Raw genomic sequence first — 27063 nt, 5'->3', positions numbered from 1 at the left:
GCCGGCGCCGGGGCGGGGCATTGTGGGTAAGAGGAAGCTCGAGGGCCCGCCCCGCTCCCCCCACGTGTCAGCCGGAGTTTCTCCACCAGCAACATGGCCGCCGCCTGAGAGGAGAACCGGGCCGCCGCCGCCTCTGCAGCCCCCGAGTCCCCGGGCCGTTGCCGCCGCCCGCGTGCGGGCCCCGCGGAGAGGTCAGTGCCGAGCTGCCGGCGCCCGCCTTGACCCGAGCCGGGCCGCACTCCCGAGGCGGGCCGGGCCGGGCCGCGGGGTAGGCCGGGAGGCCCGCGCCGCGCTGCTGAGGGGCCGGGGCCGGGCGGGGAGGGGGGTCCGCCCGCCGCCGCGGGGCCCGGCCGGCCGCGGCCCCTGGCCTCTCCGGGAGCCGCGGCCGCCCGCGGTGACTCAGGGTCCGCCGCCCGCCCCGCCCGCCCGGGACGGGCCTCCCGCGGGCGCACCTGCCCGAGCGGCCTGCGCCCGGGTGGCGGCTCGCGGCGGCGCGGGGTGCGGGGTGAGCGGGTCCTGACGCGCGCGGCGGCGGGCCCCGCCGGGCCGGGAGCTCGGGGCCGCCGGCCGCCCTGCGGGACCGGGAAGGGCAGCCCGGCCCGCCCGGGCCTCCTCGCCGCCGCGCCACACCGGCCTCGCCCGGCCCGGCCCGCCGCGTTGCTCTCCGCGCGGCGCCCGCCCGGGAGGGCCCTGGGCCTGTGGCCGGGAGGGGTCGGGAGGCGCGTCCCGTCCCGCCTCGGGGAGCCGAGGACGCCGTGCGGGGTCGGCGTGGGCATCGCTGGCGTCCGCGCAGAAGGCGCCGGCAGCCGCCCGTCTCCTGTGCTGTGAAGTGGGGAGCGCACCCCCTGCCCCCGGGGCTGGGGTGAGGCTGGCCGCGAAGACGGGGCAGCCCCGCGTGGCGGCGTCGCGTGTCCTCACCGTGGAGAAAAACAGAGCGCGTGACAAGGCTCCCCCTGCTTGCGGCGCGTCCTCGCCCCGGCCCTCGCGCCTGGCGCGGTGTTTGGGGATGAAAACAATCACAGGCCGCGGCGTCCAGGGGTCCTCGGGGGGGACCCGGCTGGCAGCAGCAGCGGTGGGATTTGAACGCGTGCAGTTCCGCTTGGAAGTCCAAGCTCTTACGCGCTGTGCCACCCTGCTCTTTTATTGCAGAGAGTTGCAGCTTAGTGGTTAAGAGTAAGAGGGAAGCTCTTTGCTGTGGCTGCGCCCAGGTCTCTGTCCTGGCTCCCGGGTTCTTTTTAGCACCGTGACCTTGGGCGGATTCCGTACGCGGAGCAGGACTTTCCTCCTTTCTTTATGGGGGGTGAGAAATCTTGACTCTCTGCTGTGGAGGAGATTGAGTGAGAACGCATGTGAAGGACTCAAAAGAAGGGTCTGACTGCTCAGTGTAGGGAGTTTTAATTCTTCTCCCTTTTGCCTTCTCCAGAGGTGGAGACCGGGGTGACCCAGGGAGGGAAGATGTTCTCTCCGAGGGACACAGCCAGTTAGAAGCCAGGCTTGAGGCTACTTGCCCTGGAGCGCTCTCTCCTTCACCCCTTTGTTTCGTGCTCTCTCACTTCTTCCAGTAACTGGAGAGTATTTGGAGTGGCCTCTGCTTTTCTCCCTCCGGGGTGCAGCATGGACTCACCCAGCTGTGGCCTCCAGTACCTTCTCTGCTCTGGGTCCCTCCTTAGCTCCACCTGGTGTCCTTGTGCTCGCTCCTTTCTTGAGTAGCCAGTTGGGGAAAGGCCAGTTTAGTTCCCGTGCCCAAGGCCATGGGCCCACTGCCACAGAGCACCTTGCTGAGGCTCAGGTGCTCGCTGCTGCTGGGGGAGCTTGGCTTTGGTGGCTGGGAAGCCTGGTCCCACCTGGGCCAGAGTCCCTGGCCTCAAATGTCCACCCTGCCCACAGCACGTGGCCACCAGTGTGGGGCTGGGGCTCAGTTGGGCTCCCTGGGTAAAGGGCCCGGGACCACCTGATTTCACCCACTGGCTGTTACTCTTTGTGCTGTAGTGTCTGTTTCCTGTAGGTACTGTTCCCGGGCTGTTGGTAGCGCAGTGTGAATTCAAAACTAAGAGGTGAGATCCCTGTCACAAGTTGGTGAAGTCAGTGTATCCCCACTTTATGTTTGCGGAAACAGAGTCTCTCACCAAACGTAGGTTCTGGTGCTGAAGGTAGACAGCGAGTGAGCAAACAGACTTGGTAGTTCCAAGTGGCTGGTGAGGGAACGGCAGGGACAAAGCTCGTGTGAGGCATTGAGGGCCATGGGAGGGAGTTTGGATTTTGTTGTGTGACACTTGAAGGGTTCAGCGAGGAGGAAAGATGCCACTTACCTTTGGTTGCAAGGACAACTGGCTGCTTCTGGAAGAATTAGAGGTAGTAAGGGGTCCATGGGGAGAAGCGTCGGAGCAGGACTTTTCGGACTGATGTATTAGTGGATGTGAGATCTGTCAGGGGGATTGGAACCGTCATTTTTTAAATGCGGGAGGGTAGAAAACACCACTTGTGGCATGCAGTAGGGACAGTTGCGGCTGTGTGAGATTGTTCAGATAGAGTAATTGTCTGGGTTGTTTCTATGAAATATTTGGGTCTTAAACTGAACACTTGGAAAGCCACTGACTGGGGAATGTTGGGTAGCAGGCTGAAGGGAGGCGATAATGCTGCAGTAACCCAGTGAATGTTCCACCTAGAGGGAGGAGCCCAACCCTGGGTGGGTGCCTCTTCCTCCCAGAGGCCCTTTGTCTGGGGAGAGGTTAAGGGAGCGTAGCAATCACGGAGAAAGCCCATCTCTCAGAGTGATTGTGTCTGGTGAACCTCCCAGACCTTACCCTCCTGGTACTTAATGAGCTGTCCCTTGCTCTCCTGGAAGTCCCCAATCTCTCAGTTGTCCTCAGAGCCAGCTGCAGAGAAGGTTGGTGCTGGACATATCTGGCACTTGGCAGCCTGTGCAGATGGGGTGGGGTCTTGGACTCTCCCACCCATTGCCCTCTGGGTAGCAGCAGGCACCTACACTATCGTTTGGGGATTCTGATTTCATCCATTCTTCCATCTCCTAACTGTTGAGGTAGCCTGCTTCTCTCTAGTTCTCTCTAGTTCCCTATTAAAGTGCATCAGACAACACCTGTTGGCGTGCCTGTTGTGTGCCTGGCACTTGGGATGCCGCAGGAGACAAACCAGTCTCCGCAAGAGACAAAATAAACCAGTCTCTGCTACCATGTAGCTTACAGCAGAGCAGGGAGGGGGGCAGAGGGTAAACAAGGAGGTATGAGCTATCACAAGGTGGAGAAGACCAGAGCAGGGGAGGGAGTTGTGTAATTTTGAAGAGAGTGGACAGGGAAGGTCTAAGGAAGGTCTTAGAGCAAAAAAAAACTGAAAGAGACAGGGAGCCACGAGGTCATCGGAAGGGAGAGCAGTTTCAGAGGCCCAGGGGTGGAGCACGAGGGGAGAGCGCGGAGGGAAGCCTGTGGGAGATGACTTCCAGAGAGGGGTCTCCCCAGGGCTGCCCAGGATGCTGAAGACTGGCTTTTATTCTGGGTCAGCTGGGAGACCTTTGAAGGTGGAGGGGTGACATGATCCAACTTGGCCTTCAAAGGGATCACTGGCTGTGGGTTCAGGCCAGGGTGAAGGCCCGCCAGGCAGGAAGAGCGGAGAGGGTGCAGGCCGGGCTGGAGAGGAGGTGGCCAGGTTCCCCAGCTCTTTGAGGGAAGAACCAAGAGTGTTTGCTGGTGCTGGACGAGGGGAGGAGAAACATCAAGGAGACAAGCGGCGCTCGGCCTGAGACTGTCAGGGTTTGCTGTGTGTTCCTGGGATAAGTGAGATGGTTTTGCTTGGTGCCGGGGGGCAGGGGACTGAGATGACATGTGAATCCCTGGTGGCGATATTATGTCCCTGTAAATATTAAGTAGTTCAGATGTTAAGTAGATAAGACAAAAGTTGTACTGGCCTTACCCAAAACTAGAGGTCCAGGAACTGCTGAGATAGGAGGTGCCCAGCGGCCAGCCTCTCCCTTTGGGAACAGGAAGAGTCAGCCAACCTGTTTATTCCCCTTCCAGCTGCTCTTCCTTGGCCATGGAGACCACCACCTTCCCTCCCCCAGGTCCCCAAGTGCTCCTGTGCCTGGATCTCTCCTCCCCGCTGCGGTCATCCCTTCTGCTGTCCTGGCTTTTGCTGGCAGGTCCTTCTGCCCTTCTGCGCAGTCCACGCACCCCTGCCCAGCCCCTCCCCTGCTGGAAGGCCCTCCCCTTAGCCCCTCTCAGCTCCTACCTGGTAGCTTTTACCTGAAGTCGGACAGTCTGGCTTTGAAGTGCAGTGTGTCTCTGCTGTGTGGTCCGAGTTCCAGTTTCCTCTTTATGAAGTGGGGACAGTCAGCCTCGAAGGCTTGTGTGGGATATGTTGGAGAAGCTCACGAAGGGGGTCATTTTATAGACACATACACAACCACAGAGAGGAAAGTCATCCGCTCAGGGTTGGGTTTACAGCCTGCTTGAAAATCAAATACCAGAGACAGTCGCCTGGAGAGCCTGGGTGTCACTCTTCTTTGATGCTTCAGCCTCACCCCACCTAGCTCTTGAGTGTTTTCGTTGCGGCTGTGGGCAGCCAGCCTCCATCCTCGTGGGGGGAGAATTCTTTGGTCAAAAAATCCTTAAAACAGCACTTATTCTTCTCCCATCAGCCAACATGTGCCACCTGCTTGCATCCATTGTTTGGGCCTCTCTGTTTTGGGGGGTGGGTCGGGTATAGAGTGGGCTGTCCACTGCTGACTCCATGGTAGATGTGAGAGAATGTTAGCTCCTGTTTCTTTCGGGCTCCTCCTCCCTTTGGCACCGATAGGTCCCCCGCGTGCTGGCTGAACCTCTGACCGCCAGGCCTCTCATTCTCCCTTGCAGGTTGCGTCCCAGGACCACGCGGCTGGCTCCCCCCTAGTATGGCCAATGAAGAGGATGACCCAGTGGTACAGGAGGTAACTGCTGCTCCCCACCTGTCAGGCAGCTGGGCTGGGTTCCTTCCATCCATCCTCAGGCCTGCCTGGGACCTGTTGGCATCCAAGGGACCCCTAACCAAACCTTCCCCTCTGCCTGGCTCTCTCTTCCCCCAGATCCCTGCCTAGCTGACACCACACTTCCTAAGGTCTCTGGTCTGGGCCTTCTTGTCAGGGGCTTCCCTGACCTCACACCCTCCCCGCACTCCCGGCCCCTTACTTTAGCCTTGCCTTGTACTTGACCACAGCGTTTATCAGCCCCTCGACCGAAGATCCCCCCACTGGAATGTAAGCTTTGTGAGTAGGGATTTTGTTCTGTTCACCACTGTGTCCCCAAAGCCAAGTTCCATGCCTGGCACTTAATCGGTACTCAGTGATCCTAGGTTGAATGAATGAGTAGGTTTGACAGCTCCCCCTTCCTCCTGGCTTACCCAAATTCAGTCATCCAGCCCTTGTCCCCACGACCCGCTGTGTGTGGCAGTGCTCCTCCTCTTGGGGGGCTTAGGGTCTGTGGGGTGGGGCAAGACTGACAAGGAAGGGGTCTCAAGACAAGGTGGTAGGGAGGTAGGTTCCAGATCAGCAGCACATCCTAGCGCCATTCCTGCCACCTGAATGCCCTCCACACATGCCTCCCCTGACCCTGAAGAGACCGCCCCACCCTAAGGCCTGGCGGGGAGAGACCACTTGTGTCATAGGAAGAGCCAGGAAGCAGGAAGGTGAACAGCTTCAGGGTGGGGCAAGACTGTTACGGTTGAGAAGAGGAAGGTAGGACCAGGTCTGCCTTGGAGGGGCTTACAGACCACCTTCTGCAAGGGTGCCGGACCAGCCCGTCCTGGTGTGTGGTGGGGAGGCTTCCCCTGCCCCGTCCTTATAGGAAAGCCTTTCGTCTGCCTCTAGGGTGTATTCTGGTCTGGGCCCCCCCAGGCATGGTGCATGTTTCCCGGGTTCATGCAGTGAGCTTGGGCAGCGGGCTGGGCAGAGGCTTGTCCTGGTCCCTGGGAACTGTAGTGGGTGAGCCCTAGTTAGACCCAGAGTGAAGACTTGTTCCCTTTGTTCTTAGCTCAGCTCCCCGCAAACTACCTCATGGAGTCACTGCCCCGACCTGAAACAGGGGAGCGTGTGGGTGCTGGGACAGGCTGAGCACTGGGTTCTGTCTCCTGCTTAAATTTCCTTCTCTTCTTCCCAGATTGACGTGTACTTGGCCAAAAGTCTGGCAGAGAAACTCTATCTGTTTCAGGTAATTATGGGGGCTTGAAGATAAAGGGGGGAAAGCAAGTGCTGGTGGGGGTGCTGGAGAGACAGCAAGTGGCGGCACGGAAGAGCAGGAACCGTCAGCGTGCACAAAATCCCTGGCCCAGGTGTGATGCGGCCGCCTTCGTACCTGAGGGAGCCCGAGGCAGCCTGTGTGATGGCAGAGCTTGGGCTCTGGGACAGGCTGCGGACATTGAGACCCAGCTCCACTGTCAGTGGCTGCTAGCCCTTGGCCAGCCTCGTCATCTCTGTGCCTGGGTTTTCCACACATGGCGACGGCCATAACACCGCCTAATGTGTCGTCGTGGGATTGCATGAGTCCCTGTCAAAGTGCTTCAGGCACTGACCACAGCAGAGCCTCGTTACTGAGGCTCCAAGAGGGGCTTTCTGAGCAGCTCCTGCCAAACATAGACACACACATACACACACACGCCCCCCCCCCCCCCCCGCAGCTGCTCAGTGTGGCCCACAGGCGCTGAGCGCGCACTGATGCAGGCTGTGTAAAGCACTCAGGGGCCTCAGCTCATTCCATCCCGCAGCAGGCCTGCATGGTGGATATTGTGATTTGATATCAACTTTGCGGCGATGTAATTCATTCCCACCCATATAATTCCCCCATTTAAGTGTGTCTTCACAGGGTTGTGCTACCAGCACCACTATCTATTTTAGCACTTTTTTGTTGCACCTGTCCCAACCCCCGCATTCCCACCTGCAGCCCTAGGCCACCACTAACCTATTTTCTGTCTGGATTTGCCTCTCTGGACATTTTATCAGGCCGGAACCACACGTTGCCTGGCCTTTGGTTCCTTTGTTTCCTGGCTTTTTTCACTTAGCATAGTGGTTTCGGGGTTCTCCGTGGTGTGACGTGTGAGTGCTCGTGGTCGCCTTGCATGGACGAAGGCACCTCCGTTGAATAGCTGTGTACACCGCGGGGTATACTGCGTTTGTTTCTGCATGCATAGTTGCGGGCTGTTTAGGGTGTTGCCCCTGTGCAGCTATTGTGAATAAATGCTGCTGCAGACACCCCCCGCTACAAGTTTCTGTGGAAATGTGCTTTCATTTCTTGGGCAGCGGGACTGGGAGTGGAACTGTCAGTCCTACGAAAGCTGTTTGACGACAGGAACTGACCGACTGTTTTACACCATTTTACATCCCCACCAATAAGGTGATCTCGTCCCCGTGATGCACATGAGAAAGCAAGGCAAGGGGAGGCTGGTGCCGTGTGCAAGAGCCCGGGGCAGCAGCCGTGGGGCGGGCACTCTGCTCAGGCGTGTGCGGGGGACCGTCTTCATCGGCCATGGGGCTAAGGGCTTCTCATCTGGGCCTCCTGAGCCTGTTTTCTTGACTGACGCAGAGTGGTGGTGGAACTGGTGGTGGTGACAGTGACTAGGTGAGTTCATGGGGGGCCAGGCGCTGTGCCAGGTATCAGCTCCATTTGCCACCTGCCCTGCTCTCAGTGGCCCTGGGAGGGGTGGGCAGTGGAACTTGCCCGAGTTCACAGGTAGCAAGTGGCACCCTACGTCTTTAACCACTGCCCTTCACAGCCTTGCTGGCTGGGGCCTCCTGGCTGTTGTGGAGAAACCTGTCCCCACCCAGGCTTTTCGGAGGACTCAGACCAGACCAGCTGGGCTCCAGGCCCTTCCTGCCCCAAGCTCAGCCAGAGAGTGGAGAGAGGTCACTATGTTGCTGTTTAAGTGAGCTTTTAGGAAGTAGCCATTTCTTTGGGCTGTAACCTATCTAATCTGAAGTGGCCCCCAAGGGAGGGTTTACTTCACACGCTGCCACGCTCCTCCAGGTGATGGCCACAGCTGCTTGAGAGTGGGCACACACCACTCGTTTGTCTGCCTGGCTGGCATGGGAGAAGGAAAGGCTATGACTGTGCGGACTGAGGCTGTGTTGGCAGCAGTTCATTAAAGTGGGATGGAAAATAACTGAACTTGAGGATGCTGGGGGGTGTTCTGGGGGCCGGTCAGTGCAGGCCAGCTTCCTTCTCTCTCTGGTTTTTTTTCCTGGGAAAGTTCTCATGCTAACAAAAGGAGGGAAGATGGGACTCCCGTGGGTCATCATGTGGCCTCAGCAGTGTGCAGCAGCTGGCCTGGCGTGGTTCCTTCTCGGCTGCCTGTGCTCCTCTCTCCCGTGGCCTGTAGCCAGTAGTCAGACCCGGGATGCTTCCCCTTTACCCCACAGCAGCACTCTGGGTGGCAGGAGCCTGGATGTGGGCTGGCACCAGGTTGGATTCCTGCCTGGCAGGCACGTCCCTTAGAAATCAGACAACAGACATGCTTTTTGGAGCGAGGCAGTGAGGGTGGGGTGCAGGCAGAGGCCAGTGGGGCATCTGGTCACTGCTGGGGGTAGGCTGTGTTGGTTCTTGGCTAGAGCCCCCAGAGCCCAGCTCGCTCATGGCTGGGCAGAGGGGACTGACAGCTCCCTTCCCCTCCACAGTACCCTGTGCGTCCAGCCTCGATGACCTACGATGACATTCCACACCTCTCAGCCAAGATCAAGCCCAAGCAGCAGAAGGTGGGGCTGCGCTCTGTAGGGAGTGGGGAAGGAGAGGGACGATATGGGTGGGAGTTGGTGGGGGGAGGTGCCAGGCCCGCTGGGGACTAGAAGCCCAGAGATGGCACCCAGGTGTGTTAGGAGAACCAGCAGCTTGCAGGGCCTTGGCAGTTGAGGGAGAGAGTTTCCAGAAAGAGTGAATCTGGCCAGCTCAAGAACTAGAGAATGGGGTCAGGGCGAGCTTACCTTCATAGGCTAAGATGGGGCTTTCAAAAGTGTTGCGGAGTGATGAGGGGAACAGTGTTGCCTCGAAGGGATGGGTGGTGGTCTCCCAGGTGGTCTTCAGGAGAACTGGAAACGGGCCCGCCTGGGGCAGCTCTAGCCCCGCTGCTGCCTAGAAGTGCTCTTCTGATATTGCTGGTACCACTTTTTTCAAGAGAAATTGGAAATACGGATTTTTAGGGGCAAATCTCTTGGTTTTTTAAATATTGGCATCTAATTTAAATTCTGAGGAGTAGAGTATGGGGACAAACCAAACTATATGAGCCCTCCCCCCACGCGAGCAACCAAGCAAGGCTCCTCCCCGTCTTGGTGTAGACTGACAGCTCGAGCCCTGGGAGGGGCGGGTGGTGGTCCTGCTGGGCAGGGCCAGGACCAGGCAGGAGTGGCTGTGGCTGGGTCAGGGCTGTCCCTTGGGTTCTGTGCCTTAGGGTCCTCAAAGCTGGTGGGGGTATTGATGCCTCCAGGTAGAGCTTGAGATGGCCATCGACACCCTGAATCCCAACTATTGCCGCAGCAAAGGGGAGCAGATTGCGCTGAATGTGGATGGCGCCTGTGCTGACGAGACCAGCACATACTCCTCGTGAGTTCCCCAGGCCCCAAGCCCCCAACTTTACTGTATGCAAACAAGAGCCTTCTAGAGGCCCCAGAGACACCTAGGCCCTTGCCCCATTGCTGTTCCCCTGCTCTCCCACTCCCCAGCCCCCGCCTTTGCATGGCTGGACCTGTGGCGGACCCTGCCCCTTCCTCCTGAAGTGGCTCTTCCCACCAGGTTCTTCCTGAGCCCCTAATGGGAGTGGGGGCTCCCACCACTGCTTGTCTTGGGTCTGTTCACACCCCACTCCCTCCCTGCAGCTCACATAGCCTGTTTCTTGGTCTTGGTTCTGGCTCTGTTGGATTTCAGAATGTGTCTGGGGTAGAAGGGGCTGTACCTGCCGGGACCTGGATCTGGACCTTCCTCTTGACACCCATTCTCTCTGCTCCCAGGAAGCTGATGGACAAACAGACCTTCTGCTCTTCCCAGACCACCAGTAACACATCTCGTTATGCTGCTGCGCTCTACAGGCAAGGTACCCACATGGGGCACCCTAGGCTGCCAGGCTTATGTGGGCTGATAGGGTGGGAGGGAAGCAGGATGGAACAGGGACAGGGAGAGGCCATTCCAGGCCTGGGGTGTAGCCCCCACCTCCCCCAGGTGCTGAACACCGCAGGGGTCAGAGGGTTGTGATAATAACAGGTTGTCAGGAGACTGGAATGGGCCACCTTAGGGAGCTCTGGCTAGACAGGGCCTGATCTGAATGGGCTGCACGGTCACTGTCCTCTGCACAGACACTCACGCAGCATGAGTTTGAGACTGGTGGTAGAATTAAATACAAGATAGTTATGACTCAGCGATTCCATTCTTAGACAGCATCCATTTGAGAAATGAAACCATTTGCCCAAACAAAACCTGTACACAGATGTTCAGAGCAGCCTTACTCAGGATCTTGAAAAAGTGGCAGTAACGGATCAGCTGAGGCACGGGTAGCAGAAGGGGGCATCGCCTTGCAATGGAATGTTATTTGGTCACATAAAGTGTGCAGCACCGATGCGTGCTCCGTCATGGGCAAGCCCAGATTGGAAGGGCCTCGAATGCTGTGCAGGAGGGTTTGCAGGCTGACCTTAAGGCAGTGGCTGGGCTCCTGTCTGATCCCATGTGTGGTTGCTGCAGCAGGGCTTAGGAATGGTCCTTGGCCTGGTGAAGCCAAGGTTCTAGGCTTGGGGGCTGGTTGGTGGGCTGGAACCTTTGGGGAGTCCCTGTCCTTTGGTGACTCTGGGTGTGTCGGCTGTGAGTTGGGTCCAAGCCCTCCTTCCTCTGCCAGGTGAGCTCCACCTGACGCCTTTGCATGGCATCCTGCAGCTGCGGCCCAGCTTCTCCTACCTGGACAAGGCCGACGCCAAGCATCGTGAGAGGGAGGCCGCCAATGAGGGTGAGCTCTGGACCCCTCCTCCACTGGCTGGCTGCATTTGGCGGGATGGGGGAAGGCACTGAAGGGATGAATTATAGGATATTTGGTGGTGCCCTTGGCTTCTACCCGCAGGATGCTAGTAGTACCCAACCCTCCAGTTTACAACCAAGAGTGCTTCCACACATTCCAGAATGTCCCATGGGGGATTTGACACCATTGACTTATGCAACCACCTGTGGCTAGAAGGGGAGGTCTCAGATACTCTGCTTGATGCCGCCTGGGTGGTGAGTTGAGGGCAGAAGACCCCACCAGAGGTCGCAAGCAGGGTTGGTTTCTCTTGCAGCGGGAGACTCTTCACAGGACGAGGCAGAAGAAGACGTGAAGCAAATCACGGTGAGCTCAGTCCCACAGGAGGTGCTGCCTAGAGGTGGCTGGCCACCTTTGTAGTTCAGCTGCCTGAAGATAGTGAAGCGGGGGGTCTGTGCAGACTGGGGATTATGGGGGTGTCTTTTTAGCCTCCTTTCTGGGCCACCTGCAGCGACATCCTCACCTCTGCCCGCCTGAGTTGTCCAGGCTGTAAACGGGGGTGGCCTTGGGTGTGTGTCAGAGGTGGGCTTAGGGTGTGGCTGGAATCACAGGGAGCGGGAGCCAGGGTCCAGGAGACTGGGAACCACAGGCAGCATCTGCCATGAACCTTGATGCCAAAGTCCTATGTTAATTAGCCTTGAGATTTTCTTCAGTCATGCGCACATGAAGATGCCCTAAATAGTTAACACCTACACTTGAAAGATTGTAAGAAGAATATTGACCATCTGTTTATGGTTTACAGAGTTCCCCTACTTAAGCCTGTACGGGTCGGAACAGGTATTTCAACACTGGGGGCCCTCCCTGGGCCTCATGGTGTCATTTGTGCAGATGGAGCACAGGGTGGCCAAAAGTCGTGGTGAATGTTTGCCTGTCCTTGGAGATTGGGGAGCCTGGTATAATGCCTTAGGGTGGGGCGTGCTCCTCCTGTTCTCTCAGCAGCTTGTGGGATGGCCTTGGATATCTTCCCCTCCTGGGGACTCACTGGCCCTCTTTTAAGAAGCCCACATGCTTTAACGGCTCTTAGGAATCCCAGGAGTCTGTAATGCAGCCAGCGCTCCTCTGCAGGTGCCTTTCACCTGGGAGGTGACTCAGGGCTTGGTTCCACCTGGACTCTAAGCATAGGATCCCTGACCCACTGGCGTGTGCAGAAAGAAGAATGTAGCCAAGAAGTTAAGGGAAGCTTCAGGCCTGGCTGGGATCAGGTGCTCAGACTCTGTCATTGAGACCTGGTTTCTCCATCTCACTCCCACTGCTTATGCTCAGCTTCTTCGCTCTCCAGGATGTTATCTTTGGCCCCTTTTTCAGTCAGGGTGTCTGTCCCCAGTGTTGCAGAGAGTTGTCCCAGTTCTAGGCTCATATCCTCGCAGCTTCCCAGGGGAAAAGAAACTACTTTCTCTTTACCCTTACTCAGGCCTTGCTGGCGTGGCCAGCCCCGAGCCAGCGCTGTGGGTGAGACGATCTGGTCCGGGTGTCCAGGGCCGAGCCCGCGCCTGTTGCTGCAGTTAGGAACTTGTGTGTGGGAGGAAGGGAAGAGAGGGTTAACACCCACCAAACTGAGGGAATACTGGGCATTTCTCAAGGAAAATGTGGGGGCTGTAACCAGTGGGAGTAAAAATGGATCAGATGCTGGGCAGGCAGAAGCAAGAGAAAGCTGTTCCCTGGCCGGTGCTGGCAGGTCACAGGGGACATGGTGAGAACTGACTTGAGGATACCTGTGTCAGGAGATGAGCAGGTGGGAGTGGGGAAAGCTCCACATGAGAGGGTCTATGGTTTCGGGGGTGGGGGGAACGCCCAGGCAGCATACCAGGTCTGAGGCTGTGGCACCCCCACTTCAGGTGCGCTTCTCCCGGCCGGAATCGGAGCAGGCCCGCCAGCGCCGCGTGCAGTCCTATGAGTTCCTGCAGAAGAAGCATGCTGAGGAGCCCTGGGTCCACCTGCACTACTATGGCCTGAGGGTGAGTGGCCCAGATGTGGGGTCCTGGGAGAGCACCCCTGTCCTGGGATGTTGCAGCGTGGCCTCTTACATCACCTTATTTCACATTCGATCATTGCCACTTTGTGGTACTGTAGGGAGAAAGAATAGTCCTGTGGGCAGTGTATCCCAGGGGAGCATGGGGTGGAGCCCGGAGTCTATCCCCTCATCAGGGTGACGGGCCCCTGGGCTCTCCCTCGGTGAACATCTGGCTGGGCCCAAGCAAGGCTGGTGTTTGGTTTCACATTTTTCATGCATGGGGGCCCTCAGTGTAGGCCAGACGCTTCACCTGGTGCTCTGTGGGGAGCCAACCATCTGTCGTGTGGCCGAGGTCACGGGCCCCCACCAAGGGTGATGTTTACTGGAGTCGGTTTGCTTTTGTATTGACTTTTGAATCCCCATCCTTGCAACTGTGTGTGTTGAGTGAGGCCAACCATTGAATGTTTGCTCCCAAAGACACCACAGGGTAGACTCCCCAACATGTTTCCAGGGGAAAGCAACCCCTGATTTCTCTGGAACCTTCCTGAAAGATTTTTGTGCACAGAGCCTTAGACTCAGGTCTGCTATTTTTTAATGTGTGACCTTGGGCAAGTTCCTAATTTCTGAGCCTTGGTCTCCATATCTGTAAAATGGGAGTAATGGCAAGGGTGAGGGGAGATAGAGTAGAGGAGCCTGTTTGTTTTGTTTTTCATGTTCCTTCCTCCTGGGGCTCCAGGTATGGCGCTGAGCTGTGCTCAGGAAGCCAGGAGGATAGTAGGTGGGGCCACATCGCAGGGGCCTTGAGTGCCATGCCGAAGTTGATGTGACCCCGGGGCAGGGGCGGCGGGGGGGGGGGGGGTGCTGGCAGTGGCTGAGGTTCCTCCCCCAACAGGACAGCCGCTCCGAGCACGAGCGCCAGTACCTGCTGTGCCAGGGCTCCAGCGGGGTTGAGAACACAGAGCTCGTCAAGTCACCCAGGTGGGACTGGCAGGGCCTGCATGGGACCTGGGTGCCTGTCCAGGGGCCTGGCTGCTGCACCTCACACTGCTATGGGTCTTGCCCTCGGGATATGGCCCCTGCATAGCATGGGGAAATTACCTTCTGGAGAGGGCCACGAGGGTGGGTGTGGGAAGAGAGGGTCCTGTCTAGCTGGGGGAGAGGTGGGGAGGGGCCTCTATCTCTGCTCCCCAGCCCTCACTGTATGGGAGTGGGGGGACTTGAACCTGCATGCAGCCTGGGGTCCCAGCAGGAGGGGGTAGGGGCAAGGCCCCAACTGCTGACTCTGCCCTCTTCCCCACAGTGAGTACCTCATGATGCTGATGCCACCCAGCCAGGAGGAGGAGAAGTGAGTAGAGCGGGCTGGGCCCCCCACACAGACGTTCCTGCTGGCCTCCTCTAAGCCATCACCTTTGTTTTCAACAGAGACAAACCCGTGGCCCCCAGTAACGTCCTGTCCATGGCCCAGCTGCGTACCCTGCCCCTGGCAGATCAGATCAAAATCCTGATGAAGAACGGTGGGTGACCCCAATATCCTCTCACCTCTTGGGGAAGTGGAGTCTGGGACAGACTAATGACCAAGGGTTGAGGCCAGAGACCCGCCATCCAGACCCTGCCTGGCTTTATGCTCTGTCCTTTGCCTGAGGAGCACGCACTGCGACGGCAGGGTCCCTTAGGCAGCTCGGGGCTGCCATGCGCTCTGCCGGCCCCTCCTGTGCGCCTGAGCAGGCTGCTGGACTTCCTGAGCCTTAGTTTTGAAAAAGGACCCAGTCCTTGGGGCTGAGGTGAGGAGTCAGAGATGAGGCTTTTATAAAGGGTTTGTGTAGAACTTTGCATGTGAACAAAAGTGGCCACCATGTGCACAGTGAAGCGTCTCCACTTCACTGACCTATGGTACCCTCACCAGGCTGTGCACGGTGGGGACTGGTCTCCTATTCTCAGAGGACTCTGAGGGCAGAGCCTTCAGGGGCTAGTCAGTGGTGGCTGTAAACCTGGAACTTCAGCGCTGAGTCTCAGGTCTTGGCTCTTCTTCCGAGATACCAGTGTAAGGGCCTCCAAGGGTCCAAGCAGAGAGGGAAGCTCCCCACTGTGCGTAGGCTGCGTGGGTGCTATCACCTTACCACCCCAAGTTCCCGAGTGCTGACTGTGCTTAGTTGGGCAGGGGGCTCAGGTGGTGGAGGCTGGAGCAGAGCAGTCTTGTTAAGTGCATGGTCTCCAGACCCAGTTGCCTGGGTTCAAATCCTGCCTCTGCCACTTGCAGACCAAGTGTCAAACCTTTCTGGAACTTTCCTCTGAAATCAGTTCTGCAAGATTCAGTGAGATGCAGGAGGCCTGCCCAGAGTCAGCAGCCTGTGACTGTCCACTGTTACTACCCTCTGTGGCATTGTTACTCACATCTGGGACTGTTGTATGAACTTGACAGACTTGGCGGGAAGGGTCCAGGCCCGTCTTCTCTTGTCTCACGTCTTCTGCATCCTCCTCAGTGAAGGTTATGCCTTTTGCCAACTTGATGAGTCTTCTCGGCCCCTCCATCGACTCTGTGGCTGTTCTTCGTGGCATCCAGAAGGTGGCAATGTTAGTCCAAGGAAACTGGGTGGTCAAGAGGTAAGATCATCTGTAGTTCCTAAGGGAACACTTGAATCTAATGTAATCACTGATGTTGGGTTTAAATCTACCACAGTGCTTTCCGTTTGTCCTGCCCACATTGCGTTCTGTATTCTTTCTTACCGGCTGCTGGGGTTTTTGGTTATTCCACTTTTTTCCGTGGGAATTTGCATAGTTTCTGTACTCTTAGCAATTACCCTACACAATTCAGTGTGAATTCAGGATTTATCAGTTTGATGTTGCTGCTTTTTAATCCTCTTCCAAGATAATTCAGAAACCTCAGAATATTTTCTTTTTTTTTTTTTTTTTTTTTTTTTTATCCATTCATTCATTTATTTGTCTGTTCGTTTTTGTTCACACATGCACTGGGTACAGTCAGAAGTGTGGGAGGGTGAGAGAATTCACCAGAGCCAGAGCGGGGAGCAGAGCAGGCAGAAGGACGGAAGTACACTGCTGAGGGGAGCAGCGGGCGGCAGGAGAGGTCTGCGCGCCATGTGGGACCCTCCTCCGGTGGCCAGGGAGCAGCCGGGGATCGAACCGGCGCCGCAGAGGCCGCGGGCAGCTTCGCAACCCAGCGCTCAACCGCTGCGCCACCTGGGAGGCCCAGAATATTTTCTTTTTATCTTTCAACTCATAGGCTGCCATATTTGTATATTTCTCTCTGTATTTTTAACTTCACAAGACATTCTATCATCCACTTAGTATTTAGATCTATTCACGTTACCTTTTTATTTTGTTCATCACCTCTTTCTGATCTCTGAGTTTCTATTTGAGTTATTTCCTTGTGCATATTGTCATATTTCCTTTAAAGGCCTGCAGGTGATGACTTTCCTTAGTTTGGTTTATCTGGGGTATCTTTCGCCTTTGTTCTTGAAGGCTGTTTTACTGCATGGAGAATTCTTGGTTGATTATTTTCCTTCCACACATCGATGTGGTTTCATGATACTCTGCCTTCCCTCGCTTCTCACGTGCGCCCGTTGCTGAGGTGATGCTTGTTTCTCTGAAGCCAACCCGGCGCCGTTTCCTTCCGGGGCGTGTGGGCGTTCTCCTTTTCTTTGACTCCCCACAGTTTATTAAGATTTGTCCAAGTGTGAATAGATGTGCCCTATCAGGGCACAGGGGTCTTGAACTTTTTCGTGGTCTGTTCCCTGGTGATTTCTCCCTACACTGTTTGCGTCCTCCAGCAGATGGTCCCTTCCCAGCAGGGCTGTGGGGACTGTCTTCACTCCCCTTCTATCCCTCAGCATTTCGTCTGAGGGCAAACACAGCCTGGCTGCTTTGCATCCCTAATCTAGTTGTTTTGATTTGAAATAGCGTAACATAAAATACATTAATGAAACTCTCTTTGGGAAGTGTAATGTAAGGTGAACTATCACTGTGAATTGCTCCACATTTTTTTGAACGGTGGTTTACTGTAGAAAGGCCATTCACAGCTGGCCAAATTGTTTATTCGTGTTATTGTCACATGGTGGCGCCCTTTCACTGGGAGACCGGTGCCCATTCTCTGGGCACCTCACAGCTGGTGTTTGGTATCGTGTTTAATTACTGAAGACGATTGTGATGGCACATCACTCATTAGGAGAGACCGCCTGTTTATATTTATGCCGGGAGCACACTGGCTCAGAGAGGTGCAGAGACTCACCAGACACCTGCAGCTGGACAGTCGCAGGGCTGGGCATGCAGCTGGAGCTTAGCCCACGGGCTCTCCGCCACCTGTGCCCTTGGTGTGGCTGCCCCTTTCAGTTCATCATCCGCCCCTGTCACTTGAAGACAGGGCCTCCTGAGCCTAGTGGGCTCCATCTGCCTAGTGCCTCAGGTGCTAGTGCAACCCTTCTCTGTTGGTGCCCCGAGGCCAGTGGGTGGTCCCTCTGTGCCCTGGCCCAGTGTCCCCAGATGACATACAGCGCACTCACTCGCGAGTGCTCGTGCTTGCACTGCTGCGCTGTCATTCAGACACCGGCCCTGTCCCCTGGAGCTGTGTGGGTGGGGGCAGGCATCGTTCATTTGAGAATGTCGATGCAGAGATACAGGGCCTGGACCACGTTCATCCTTCGTTCACCCCGACTTAGTGCCGCCGCCTCTGTGTGCCAGCGGTGACCTGCAGAGGCAGGTCCTGTCCCCATAGCACTTTTACGGGAAGGGAGTGGACCTGGAGCTCGGCTTTGAAGGGCGAGCAGTACTTGGTCATCGGTTAGGACTGCGGAGGGAGCCCGGCAGGAAGAGCAGCAGCAGCATCGCGGGCTCGGGAAGGCTGGGGTGGTGTGTGCGCTCTGCGTCAGGATCTGGACGGGGCTCAGATTCAGGGTCCTGTCATGGACTCGTAAGCCTCAGTGACCTGCTAGTTCTCCCTGGACCCGAGTGCCCTGAGCCTCGCCTCGCGTGCTAGTCCCATTCTCTCAAGGCTGCACCCTCACTTGTGCCGCAGGGTGAGACCCAGATCTAGACCCCAGCCCTGACCCCTCTTGCCCTCTGCCATGCTCGCCGGAACACGCTGCCCACCGTCCCCTTTTGGCAGAGGCCTCTGGTGCTACTCACTCTAGTCTCTCTTGGCTCCGACCTTCACACGGGGACTCATGTCTTCGAGTCTGGAGCCCCGGCACCTTCCTGATCATGCACTGGCCCTCAGGCCGGGCTCTCTGATGGGGCGGGGGAGGCACTTGGGAGGCTTGTGTGTCCATGTTCATGGGGCCGGGCTCCCGAGGGGAGCTGTGGGGGCCCGTGCTGGAGAAAGGCAGAGGCTACACTGGCCTACTCAGAGCTCAGGGGTGATAGGATCAAGAGGATGGGGACTAACTTGCCTCCCACTCTCATTGTCAGTGACATCCTGTACCCCAAGGACTCCTCCAGCCCTCACAGTGGCGTGCCTGCCGAGGTGCTCTGCAGGGGCAGAGACTTTGTTGTAAGTGCCTCGTCCCTGGTCCGGGAGGGGGAGGTGGGGGAGCTCAGGGCTTCCAGGGCCTTGGCCCAGGCAGAGCACGTCTGCAGCCTCGGTGCCTTCCTTCTCCCTCCACTTGTAACCCTGGAGGCTCAGGTTTCGCAAGAACCTTCAAGTTCCTAAAGCCTGGGGCCTGCAGTCCCATAGGTAGATTCTGGGCAAGGAGCAGGTTTCATTTCACCTGAGAGGTGTTTTAAAAACGTTGATCTGGTTGTTGATTTCTACAAATCAAGATCACGGTGCCAATATCTGGATTTCTAGCTTGGACAGAGTGGCCCCTGGGCTCACATCTCTGAGTGGCAGCAACTGTAAGGAGCCTGACAATCCCCATCTCACCCTGGTCCGGGGCATGTGCTTCCCTCCCACGCGCTTCTTCCTGCGCTGTTGCTGGGGCTTTGTGGCTCCTGAAATAGCTCCCCCCTTCTCCCCATCGTCCTGCCTCAGCCAGAGCTCACATCCCACCAAGGGATCCCTCCCAGGGGTGCTGCCCCCCGACCTCAGCAGGTGCTTGGAGTTTGCCATGTCCTTGACATGCTCCTTCTGGAAAAGGGCACAGGCTGCCCTGGCACTTAGAGCTCGGGGGGTGGAGGCCGAGGAGGCTGGTGATGGGGACCAACCTCGCCACACAGGGCTGCCCACAAGCTGCTTGGGGGAGATTGGGTTTCTGGCTTCTATGGGCAGTTATTGCCTGGGTAAGTCTCCCTCTGAAGGGTCAGTACCTACTTCCAGGTCCAATCACGCAAGCACCAGCCTTGGCTGCCATCACCCTGAGGTCTGGGAGAGGGGCCAGTAGAAGCTGCATTATTATAGATGACAGTCTTCCTGTCCCAGAGTGCCCTCAGATGTCTGCCCTTAACTCTCCCCCATGAAGGGAACCTCGCTCACTGAGCAGCTGAAGCAGAGCAGGGGCTGCAGGGTGCCATGAGCCTCTGTGAGGGACAGCCTGTGCGGCGGGCGCTGTGGGGAGCCCCTCCCGGTGTCAGCACTGATTGCTCACAGAAATCTTACAGGGTGTTGGGGACAGGTGAACGAGCTGGCCAGGGCAGCCCCTTCCAGAGTGCTTTTTGGTCCTGCTGCCCTCCTGGAGGTGCTCTGGAGCTCCTGTACAAGGAAGAGAGAGGCTTGGGGTTGAATAGGCCTGGCCCAAGGTCACGCTGCTAGTGAGTCACGGCCAGGACCAGGTCCCTTGCACAAATGCATGGGTTTTGGGGACTGTTATGTGTGTCCATCTCTGCCTCCCGGAAACAGGCTTTTTCTCTCTCAGATGTGGAAGTTCACGCAGAGCCGGTGGGTGGTGAGGAAGGAGGTGGCAACGGTGACTAAAGTAAGTGGGGTTCTTGGTCTGAGGCCCAGGGTACCGCCCCTGGAGGGGAGTGGGCGTGGGGTCAGGCTGGCCCTGTCACACCTGCCCTCACCCCCAGCTCTGCGCGGAGGATGTGAAGGACTTTCTGGAGCACATGGCCGTGGTGAGGATCAACAAAGGCTGGGAGTTCATACTGCCTTATGATGGGGAGTTCATCAAGAAGCACCCGGATGTGGTCCAGCGGCAGCACATGCTGTGGACAGGCATTCAGGCCAAGTAAGAGCTCACTGGGTGGCAGGAGTAGCAGGTAGGGTGGCGCACCCCCAGGTGCATCTGGGCAGTGAAGGCACCACTCCCCTCTATTTGGGTGGACATGGCTGATTGATCCCAGAACCCCTCCCGCCAAAGTCTAGAGAGCCACCCCCTGCTGGTCAGAGCTGATGCATGAGGCGAAATCTTGGGGTCTGGCCTGAGAGGTCAGGGAAGAGTGCCAGGTGTGAAGGAGAGAGGAAACGCACTCAGGAGCTACATCTTGGGCTTGTGTGGGCCAAGGCAGGCTGACTAGAGATTGGGTGAGGAAGGCGGGAAGGGCTGCTATCCCCCACTCCAGCCGCGGGACCCCCATGTTATGCGGCTGTGTGCTGCGGTGAGGGCTGTCAAAGCACCGAGCATGCTGTCTTCACTGAAGCAACACCAGGACTTAAAAGGATGTTGCTAATTGTGAGGCAGATGGTGGGAGACATGGTTTAAAGTTAAAAGGGCTTAACTCTTCTTTTTAGGTTAGAAAAAGTCTATAATCTCGTGAAGGAAACCATGCCAAAGAAGCCAGATGGACAATCAGGTATATGAGAGGCTTTGGGACCAACAGGCCCAAACCTGGGCCCTGATTCCTAAAGGGTCTCTTCTGGAGTGTGTCCAGGTGCGGGCTGGAGAGGGGTATATACTGCCCACTGTTGGTACCATGCATTGTTGCACCCTCTGTGCCCTTGTCCCTGCGGACCTCAGTTGTGCTTGCTCAGTGGCAGTGCCCCAACTCGGACTGAGGACTTCTCCAGGGCTGCGCCCAGGCTCCAGGCCTCTGAGACCCTCTCACCTCCTTGGTTTGACGGAAGGTGGTGGGACAGGAGGGGCTGGCAGGAACTCAGTAACGCCCGACCCACTTGGCTCTCTGAACTTGGGAGTCTGATTTTCCCAGTCCTCTCTCCCCATTGTTCGGGCAGCTACTCCTTCCTGGGAAAGATGGCGTGGAGGCAGGGTTGGGATGCTTGCTCAGTCCCAGCTGGCCTGCCCCTCCCTCAGGACATCAGGATGCCCCATCTGGGTGGAGGGGATTGCCCTGTGGGCAGGGGCTGAGGCCTGGCTTCAGGCCTTTCTCTGCAGGGTTCTTCCCCCTGAACAGCACTCTTCTCCCCACAGGACCTGCTGGGCTGATCTCCGGGGACCAGCGGATCCAAGTGGCCAAAAGCAAGGCCCAGCAGAACCATACCCTGCTGGACCGGGAGCTGCAGCGGAGGAAGGAGCAGATCCGGGCGTCCTCAATCCTGCCTGGTGTGAGGATCAAGGAGGAGCCCATGAGTGAGGAGGGGGAGGAAGAGGAGGAGCGGGAAGCAGCGGAGCCCATGGACACCTCACCCAGCGGTGGCCTCCACAACAGGCTGGCTAATGGGCTGCCTGCCGGGCGGGCAGCAGGCGGGGACAGCTTCAATGGGCACCTGCCCCCCGGCTCGGCCAGCACCCCTGTGACCCGGGAACTGCGGGCCTTCGTGGAAACCACCTTTCAGAGACAGTTTGTGCTGACACTGAGCGAACTCAAGCGCCTCTTCAACCTGCACTTGGCCAGCCTGCCCCCTGGCCACACGCTGTTCAGTGGCATCTCAGACCGCATGCTGCAGGACACGGTGCTGGCCGCCGGTTGCAAGCAGATACTGGTGCCTGTAAGTAGGGTGGCACTTGCCGGCAGGTAGCGAGCCTTCCTCAGGAGGGTACCTGGGCCGGAGTGTGGGGAAAGTTCTCCTTTGGGGGAGCCAGCTGTTTGGAAGCTACATGGGCATGGGGCCTTGGGAGGACCATGGACCTGCCCTGCCTGTCCTGTTTGGAGCACCCCATGTTTCATTATTTTAGGCTCACATTTCTCTGAGCTGGGCCAGGCAAGGAAGGTGCCCCGGCCTAGTGTTAACTAGACTGTCTTATGCCCTAGGAGTGGATGGGGGTGGGGGACCTGGAGCCCCCTGACACCCTACCCCTGGACCTGCTTTTGCCATGTTTCTGCCCCTGGGAGGGCTGGTGTCTGGGGGAGACAGTGGCCCTCTGGAGCTTTCCTCCACTCCCGAAGACCTGAGTTTAACTCCTGGTTTTGCTACTTGTTCACTATGTGACTATGGACACAGCTCTTTGAACCTGATTGCTCATGGAGACTGGGGGAATGCCAGTCTCTGCACTCCGGGAGAGTGCAGACTGGGAGACTGCCCGCCCCCCCCTCCCCCCCCCCATCCCCAGGCCTCACTTGGGGCTCTATGTGATGGTAACTACTACAGTTACTTGTGCCCCTCCCCCACCCCTTCTCTGGGTACCCACAGCCTGGGCCACCCCTTCCCTGGTCCATATGGCATGGATTGCTTGGAATTCTAGCAGCAACTCTGACCCATATAGACACAGCACAGTGGAGAAGAATCCCAGGAGACCTTGGGGTTGCTGTGGGGTAGGGAGTACCTCTTAGGACACATCTGAGGGTTGATATTAGGGCAGGAGGAAGCTGGATGTTAGAGCAGAGAGCTGAGGTTATGCCAGGTTCATAGGGAACACAAGCCACGTCCCCGCTAACTGGAGCACAACATCTGTGGCTCGAGGTGGGCAGGCAGTGATTGCTCCTCACTGAAGCGCTCTGAGGCCCTCATGCAGCCAGCCTCCTCCCTGTGGTGAGGATGAGACAGACAGACGCAGGTTGGTGGCTGCCCAGAGCCCTTCAGCTCAGGAGTGGCAGGGGCTGGGACTGGAACCCAATTTCCAGGACTGGGCCTGGGAGGCTGCAGTGTGCATGTCTGTGCGAGACGGGTGTGGGGCGTGGGCACCCACGTGGTCAAGACAGATGACCCACTCACACCTGGACTTTGGTTAGTTTCCCCCACAGACTGCTGCTTCCCCAGATGAGCAGAAGGTGTTCGCCCTCTGGGAGTCTGGAGACATGAGTGATCAGGTAAGATGATAAATCCTATATAATTATGTTCCTGCTAGCTTTCTAGATGATTCTGATACCCAGCCAGGTTTGCAAACTAGTGATGAACCACCTTTCTCAGGTGGCCTCTGGCAGTAGATATTAAAAGGATGCCTTATCAGGTCCTGAATGAGAAGTTGGGTCATTTTGTCTCTTATAACCCTCTGGCAGGAAAGATGACAGGTGAACAAAATACAAATTAAAGTAGCACCGCTGTGCTTGTATAGCGTGGCCGTGCACCCTGAGCTCCAGAGGTTTTCCTGAAATCATGAGCTTGTCTGAACTTTAAAATTAGCTCCAGCCAGTGTGTCCTTTTCCAGGTCTATTTGTAAGGTGTGAGGAGAAAGGGAGCAAGGCAAAGCCCCCGAATTCTTCATCCCCATTAACCTCTGAGCGGGCACTGACCAGCAGACCTAGAAAATGACGGGCTGGGCCTGCGGTTGCTCTGGCCTGGGAGGTTGCTGTCTGAACAGCTCGCCCTGGACAAGCCTGTGCGTGTGGAGGGTCGGTGGCCCTGGTTCTGACCCCTGATGTACTCTCATAAACACTGACCCCTGATGTACTCTCATAAACGCAAAAACAAAAATCAAGGAAGATACTGAAAGCTTTCAGAAAAGCATCTGCCTGGTCCACCTGATCCAGTCCCACAAGATACCACCAACAGTTACCTTTAAAAAACAAAAAACAGATGTTCTTATACTGCTGTTTAATGTGCTGTCAGCGGACGTCTCATTGTGATGGATGAGGATGTAGGTCTCGGCTGTGCTGGGAGAACGGAGAGGCGTGGGGTATGACTATTCAAATTGGGTAGCAGTACTCACAGCACCCAGACTGGAAATCTGCTCATTGTGGAGCTAGACAGGACTAGTGTGCTGTGGTGACGTTTGTCACCTACTTCGTTTTTCCCCGGTGATACTGGTCTCGGGGCTGATCAGAAGGCTCTCCAGCGGGATGGCTCTTGGTGGCTGGCATGTGGAACCTGGTGTCTTCCTGCTTGATTCTAGCTTCTAAGGGGATAACAGGAGTGGTCTGCATTCTTTCATGTTTTAAGGGGTTTTCTTTTGTCCTCGGGTATCAATGTTAGGACTTAGACTTTTAGAGGACAAGTCCTGTTCGCTCTTGAGGGTTTTCAGTTGCATTGAGGTTATGTTCAATGACATGCCGTTTCTCAGTCTTAGAAATTCGACTTGTATCTTTCCCCTTTTTCCACTCTTGGAGATTTTGTTCTTGTTCTGATTGTTGTGCATCAGTGCGATTCCAGATGCACCCTGCTGTGGGGGCACTCATGTGCAAGTTTCTTCACCTGTTTTTTTGTTCTTTTGGAATTCACTCACGTTAGACACACTATCATAGCTTTTTTCATTTACTGTATTGATATTTCGGCCGTCTTCCATTTAGTAACTTAGGGTGTAATGCCATGTTTCCGTGCCGAGACTTGAAGCCACTCATTTCTCATACCTTTGTCTTCACGAAGTTAGGGTGCGGCTTTCCCTGCTAAGTCATTGAATGTGCAGGAGTACATCTAATCTCATCCTCTGCTGCCCCTTCACTGGCTCTTTTGTTCTTAGAGGCACATACCTTGATTTTGATATTTTATTGGGGAATCTTGAGCAATGACAAACTGGCCAAACTTGTTCATCTTTTAGCCACGTCAAAGTCCTGGGCAAGGGGTTTGGAGTAGGTTCAGTCTTTGGAGTTCTTGTTTAGGAATGTTTCTCTTGTAGGTAATTTTTGCCCGTAATAACATGTTTTTGCTACTAAAGCATCGACAGGTTTTGCTTGAAATTTTTTCCAAAAATTACCGGGTACGCCGGAACATGATCCAGTCTCGGTTGACTCAAGAGTGTGGAGAAGATCTAAGTAAACAGGAGGTGGATAAAGTGCTAAAGGTACATCCATTTTGTACAGTCCTATCCAGAGGCTCTGGTCAGGCTCTGCTCTGACCATCAGCTTAAAGAGGAGGGTGGTGTCTCAGGCGGAGACAGGCGGTCTGTGGGAAGGGCTGCAGGCAGGTGCCCTTCCTACCACTGTGCTTCTTGTCTGGGGGCCTCCCCAGCCAGCTGAGTTTTCAGCTTCCGAGAATGACTGGCTGTGGTGCTTATGTGCAGGAGGACTAAACTGAATAAGATGTAGACTCCACCCTCAAAAGAGATAGTCCAGTTAGTCATCATTGTCATTCTTTAAAGTGAAAAGGGCCTAGAGTCCAGACTGTACTGTCCCTTTCAATCTCCTACCACATTTGTGACTTTTGACATGGCCACATACTAATTCTTATGCTACTCCATAGAATTTGTAACTTAAATGTCATTTGTCTAATATATGAAAATATTTGAATGTACTACCTATATTATGCCTTTTATGAATTACTGTAGTACAAATGCCCTATGTGCAGAAACATTGGAGCATAGAAACCCAGTAATTGTCTTATATTCTGTTATGTTAAACATTCAAGGCCATCCGTAGTGATCCTCTCAATGAAGCACCTTTGTAGATCATAATTATGAACCACATTCATTTATAGTTCCTTTTAAGACATTCTTAAGTTGTTATATTCTGCACAGAATGTAGTAACTACCTTTCCTGCTAAAATCTGCCCTTACAATGTCTCTCTCTATTCACAGGACTGCTGTGTAAGCTATGGTGGCATGTGGTACCTTAAAGGGACAGTACAGTCTTGACAATAGTTGCAAACCACTAACCCAGTGAATCCAAGCCCAAGGAAGGACAGCAAGCCAGCAGAGGTGGAAGTAGAGTCTCAATTGCTTCAGAAGATACGGAGCAAGAGGAACTGACCATCTCGTGGCCCGTGGCATTGCACTGTCCAGTGGACGGGGGGATCATACTCGGCCGGTGGCAGGGTCAGCTTAAGTTAGATTGCTCCCAGGAGAGACCAGCCGGGACCTTCTTTGCAGTACAATTTGAAATTCCTAATGTATTTTGCTTATTATTTGGTTTCATTCTCATAATAAAGAGAGGTTGTACTGACATGGGCAGGATGATGAAAATCATGATTTAATATTTTTCCAACTTAATGCCAACAAGGTCTAAGTTATGTTTACAAGATGAAGAAAACCTCGAGGTTTTTAATATTTAAAATGCCTAGAAACCAATATTTAGTCTTTGATTATCTGCTAAGACTTCTGCCAATTAAACAAACCAAATTGAATTGTTTTACTGTTGGGTTTCTGTGGCCACTTGACCCTTTTAAAACAACCCACTTTATGTAGCAGTCTCAACTGTTTACATGAACCATAGCAAAAAATCAGAATCAAATCCATCTGTTCTTAATGTTTCTGTAATGATGCAAACCAAACCAGGTAAGTATGGAACAATGTATAAGTGAGGTTATCACACTTTGATGTAAAAAATTTATATTTTGTGTATTTTTAAAATAAATGCTAACACTAACCTGGTATATTGGTGCTGGTCTTCAAGTGGTTACAAGAAGGCAAGGTTGTCTGTACGTCAGAGGGAGGGATAATTCCTTAGAGCAGCGCTGCCCACTAGAACTGCATGTTAGAGTAAAAGAAACTGATTAACCTAATACCGCTAAAAAACCAACCCTTAATATAAGTTTTTTTAACTACGTTTTTGAAATCTTGGAATCTTATATTTACATTTGCAATTTGGACTAGACACAATTTAAGTGCTCAGTTGCCCCGTTTTGCTAGTGTAGGCCTTTTTGGACAGTGCAGACCTTACTAGATTATGAAAAAATACAAGCAGGGTGGGTTGCGTGTTATGCAAAATTTTGCTCCATAAGGCTTTTGTGATAATTCGTTTTGGGAACTGGAACCACTGCTGTCTGAAAGTTTAGGTAATGGTCTTTTCTTTCTCCTCCCCCAAAAGAAAAACATCTAATATTTGATAACATAGTTCAACAGGTTGATTATATATTGTGTTCTTGATTCTAATTGTTAACATATGAGCTGGAAAAGTTCTAAATTGCCAAAGTTGATTTGGAGCATGTCCAGCTGCACTACAAAGGCGAATGCTTCATGGTGCTATGGAGACAGGGCAGAACTTCTGGGGCACAGAGCTCA

At 55.2% G+C, this 27063-nt stretch overlaps 1 protein-coding gene across 2 annotated transcripts; it reads left to right on the top strand.

Annotated features, from left to right (window-relative positions):
• Positions 1-94: 94 nt before the first annotated feature.
• POLR3E (RNA polymerase III subunit E) lies at positions 95-26823 on the top strand. 2 transcript variants are annotated; one of them, XM_037507432.2, is made up of 21 exons: positions 95-191; positions 4863-4936; positions 6141-6191; positions 8648-8725; positions 9451-9566; positions 9971-10053; positions 10846-10953; positions 11276-11325; positions 12855-12974; positions 13863-13948; positions 14271-14315; positions 14393-14484; positions 15451-15571; positions 18389-18470; positions 19771-19830; positions 19928-20085; positions 20589-20650; positions 21226-21743; positions 22925-23002; positions 24784-24909; positions 25642-26818. In XM_037507432.2, the coding sequence occupies exons 2-21, from the start codon at positions 4901-4903 to the stop codon at positions 25696-25698; spliced, it is 2127 nt and encodes a 708-aa protein (XP_037363329.1). In that variant the 5' UTR covers positions 95-191; positions 4863-4900; the 3' UTR covers positions 25699-26818. The 2 variants fall into 2 exon arrangements, with proteins under 2 accessions (XP_037363329.1, XP_037363330.1); XM_037507433.2 differs by lacking the exons at positions 95-191; positions 4863-4936; positions 6141-6191; positions 9451-9566 and having other exon boundaries at positions 8649-8725; positions 25642-26823.
• The last annotated feature ends 240 nt before the right edge of the window (positions 26824-27063 follow it).

Source organism: Talpa occidentalis, unplaced genomic scaffold (genome assembly GCF_014898055.3).
Source record: "Talpa occidentalis isolate TD23 unplaced genomic scaffold, MPIMG_talOcc4v2.1 talOcc4.12, whole genome shotgun sequence".
NCBI lineage: Eukaryota > Metazoa > Chordata > Mammalia > Eulipotyphla > Talpidae > Talpa > Talpa occidentalis.
This window is presented reverse-complemented; position numbering and strand designations above follow the sequence as displayed.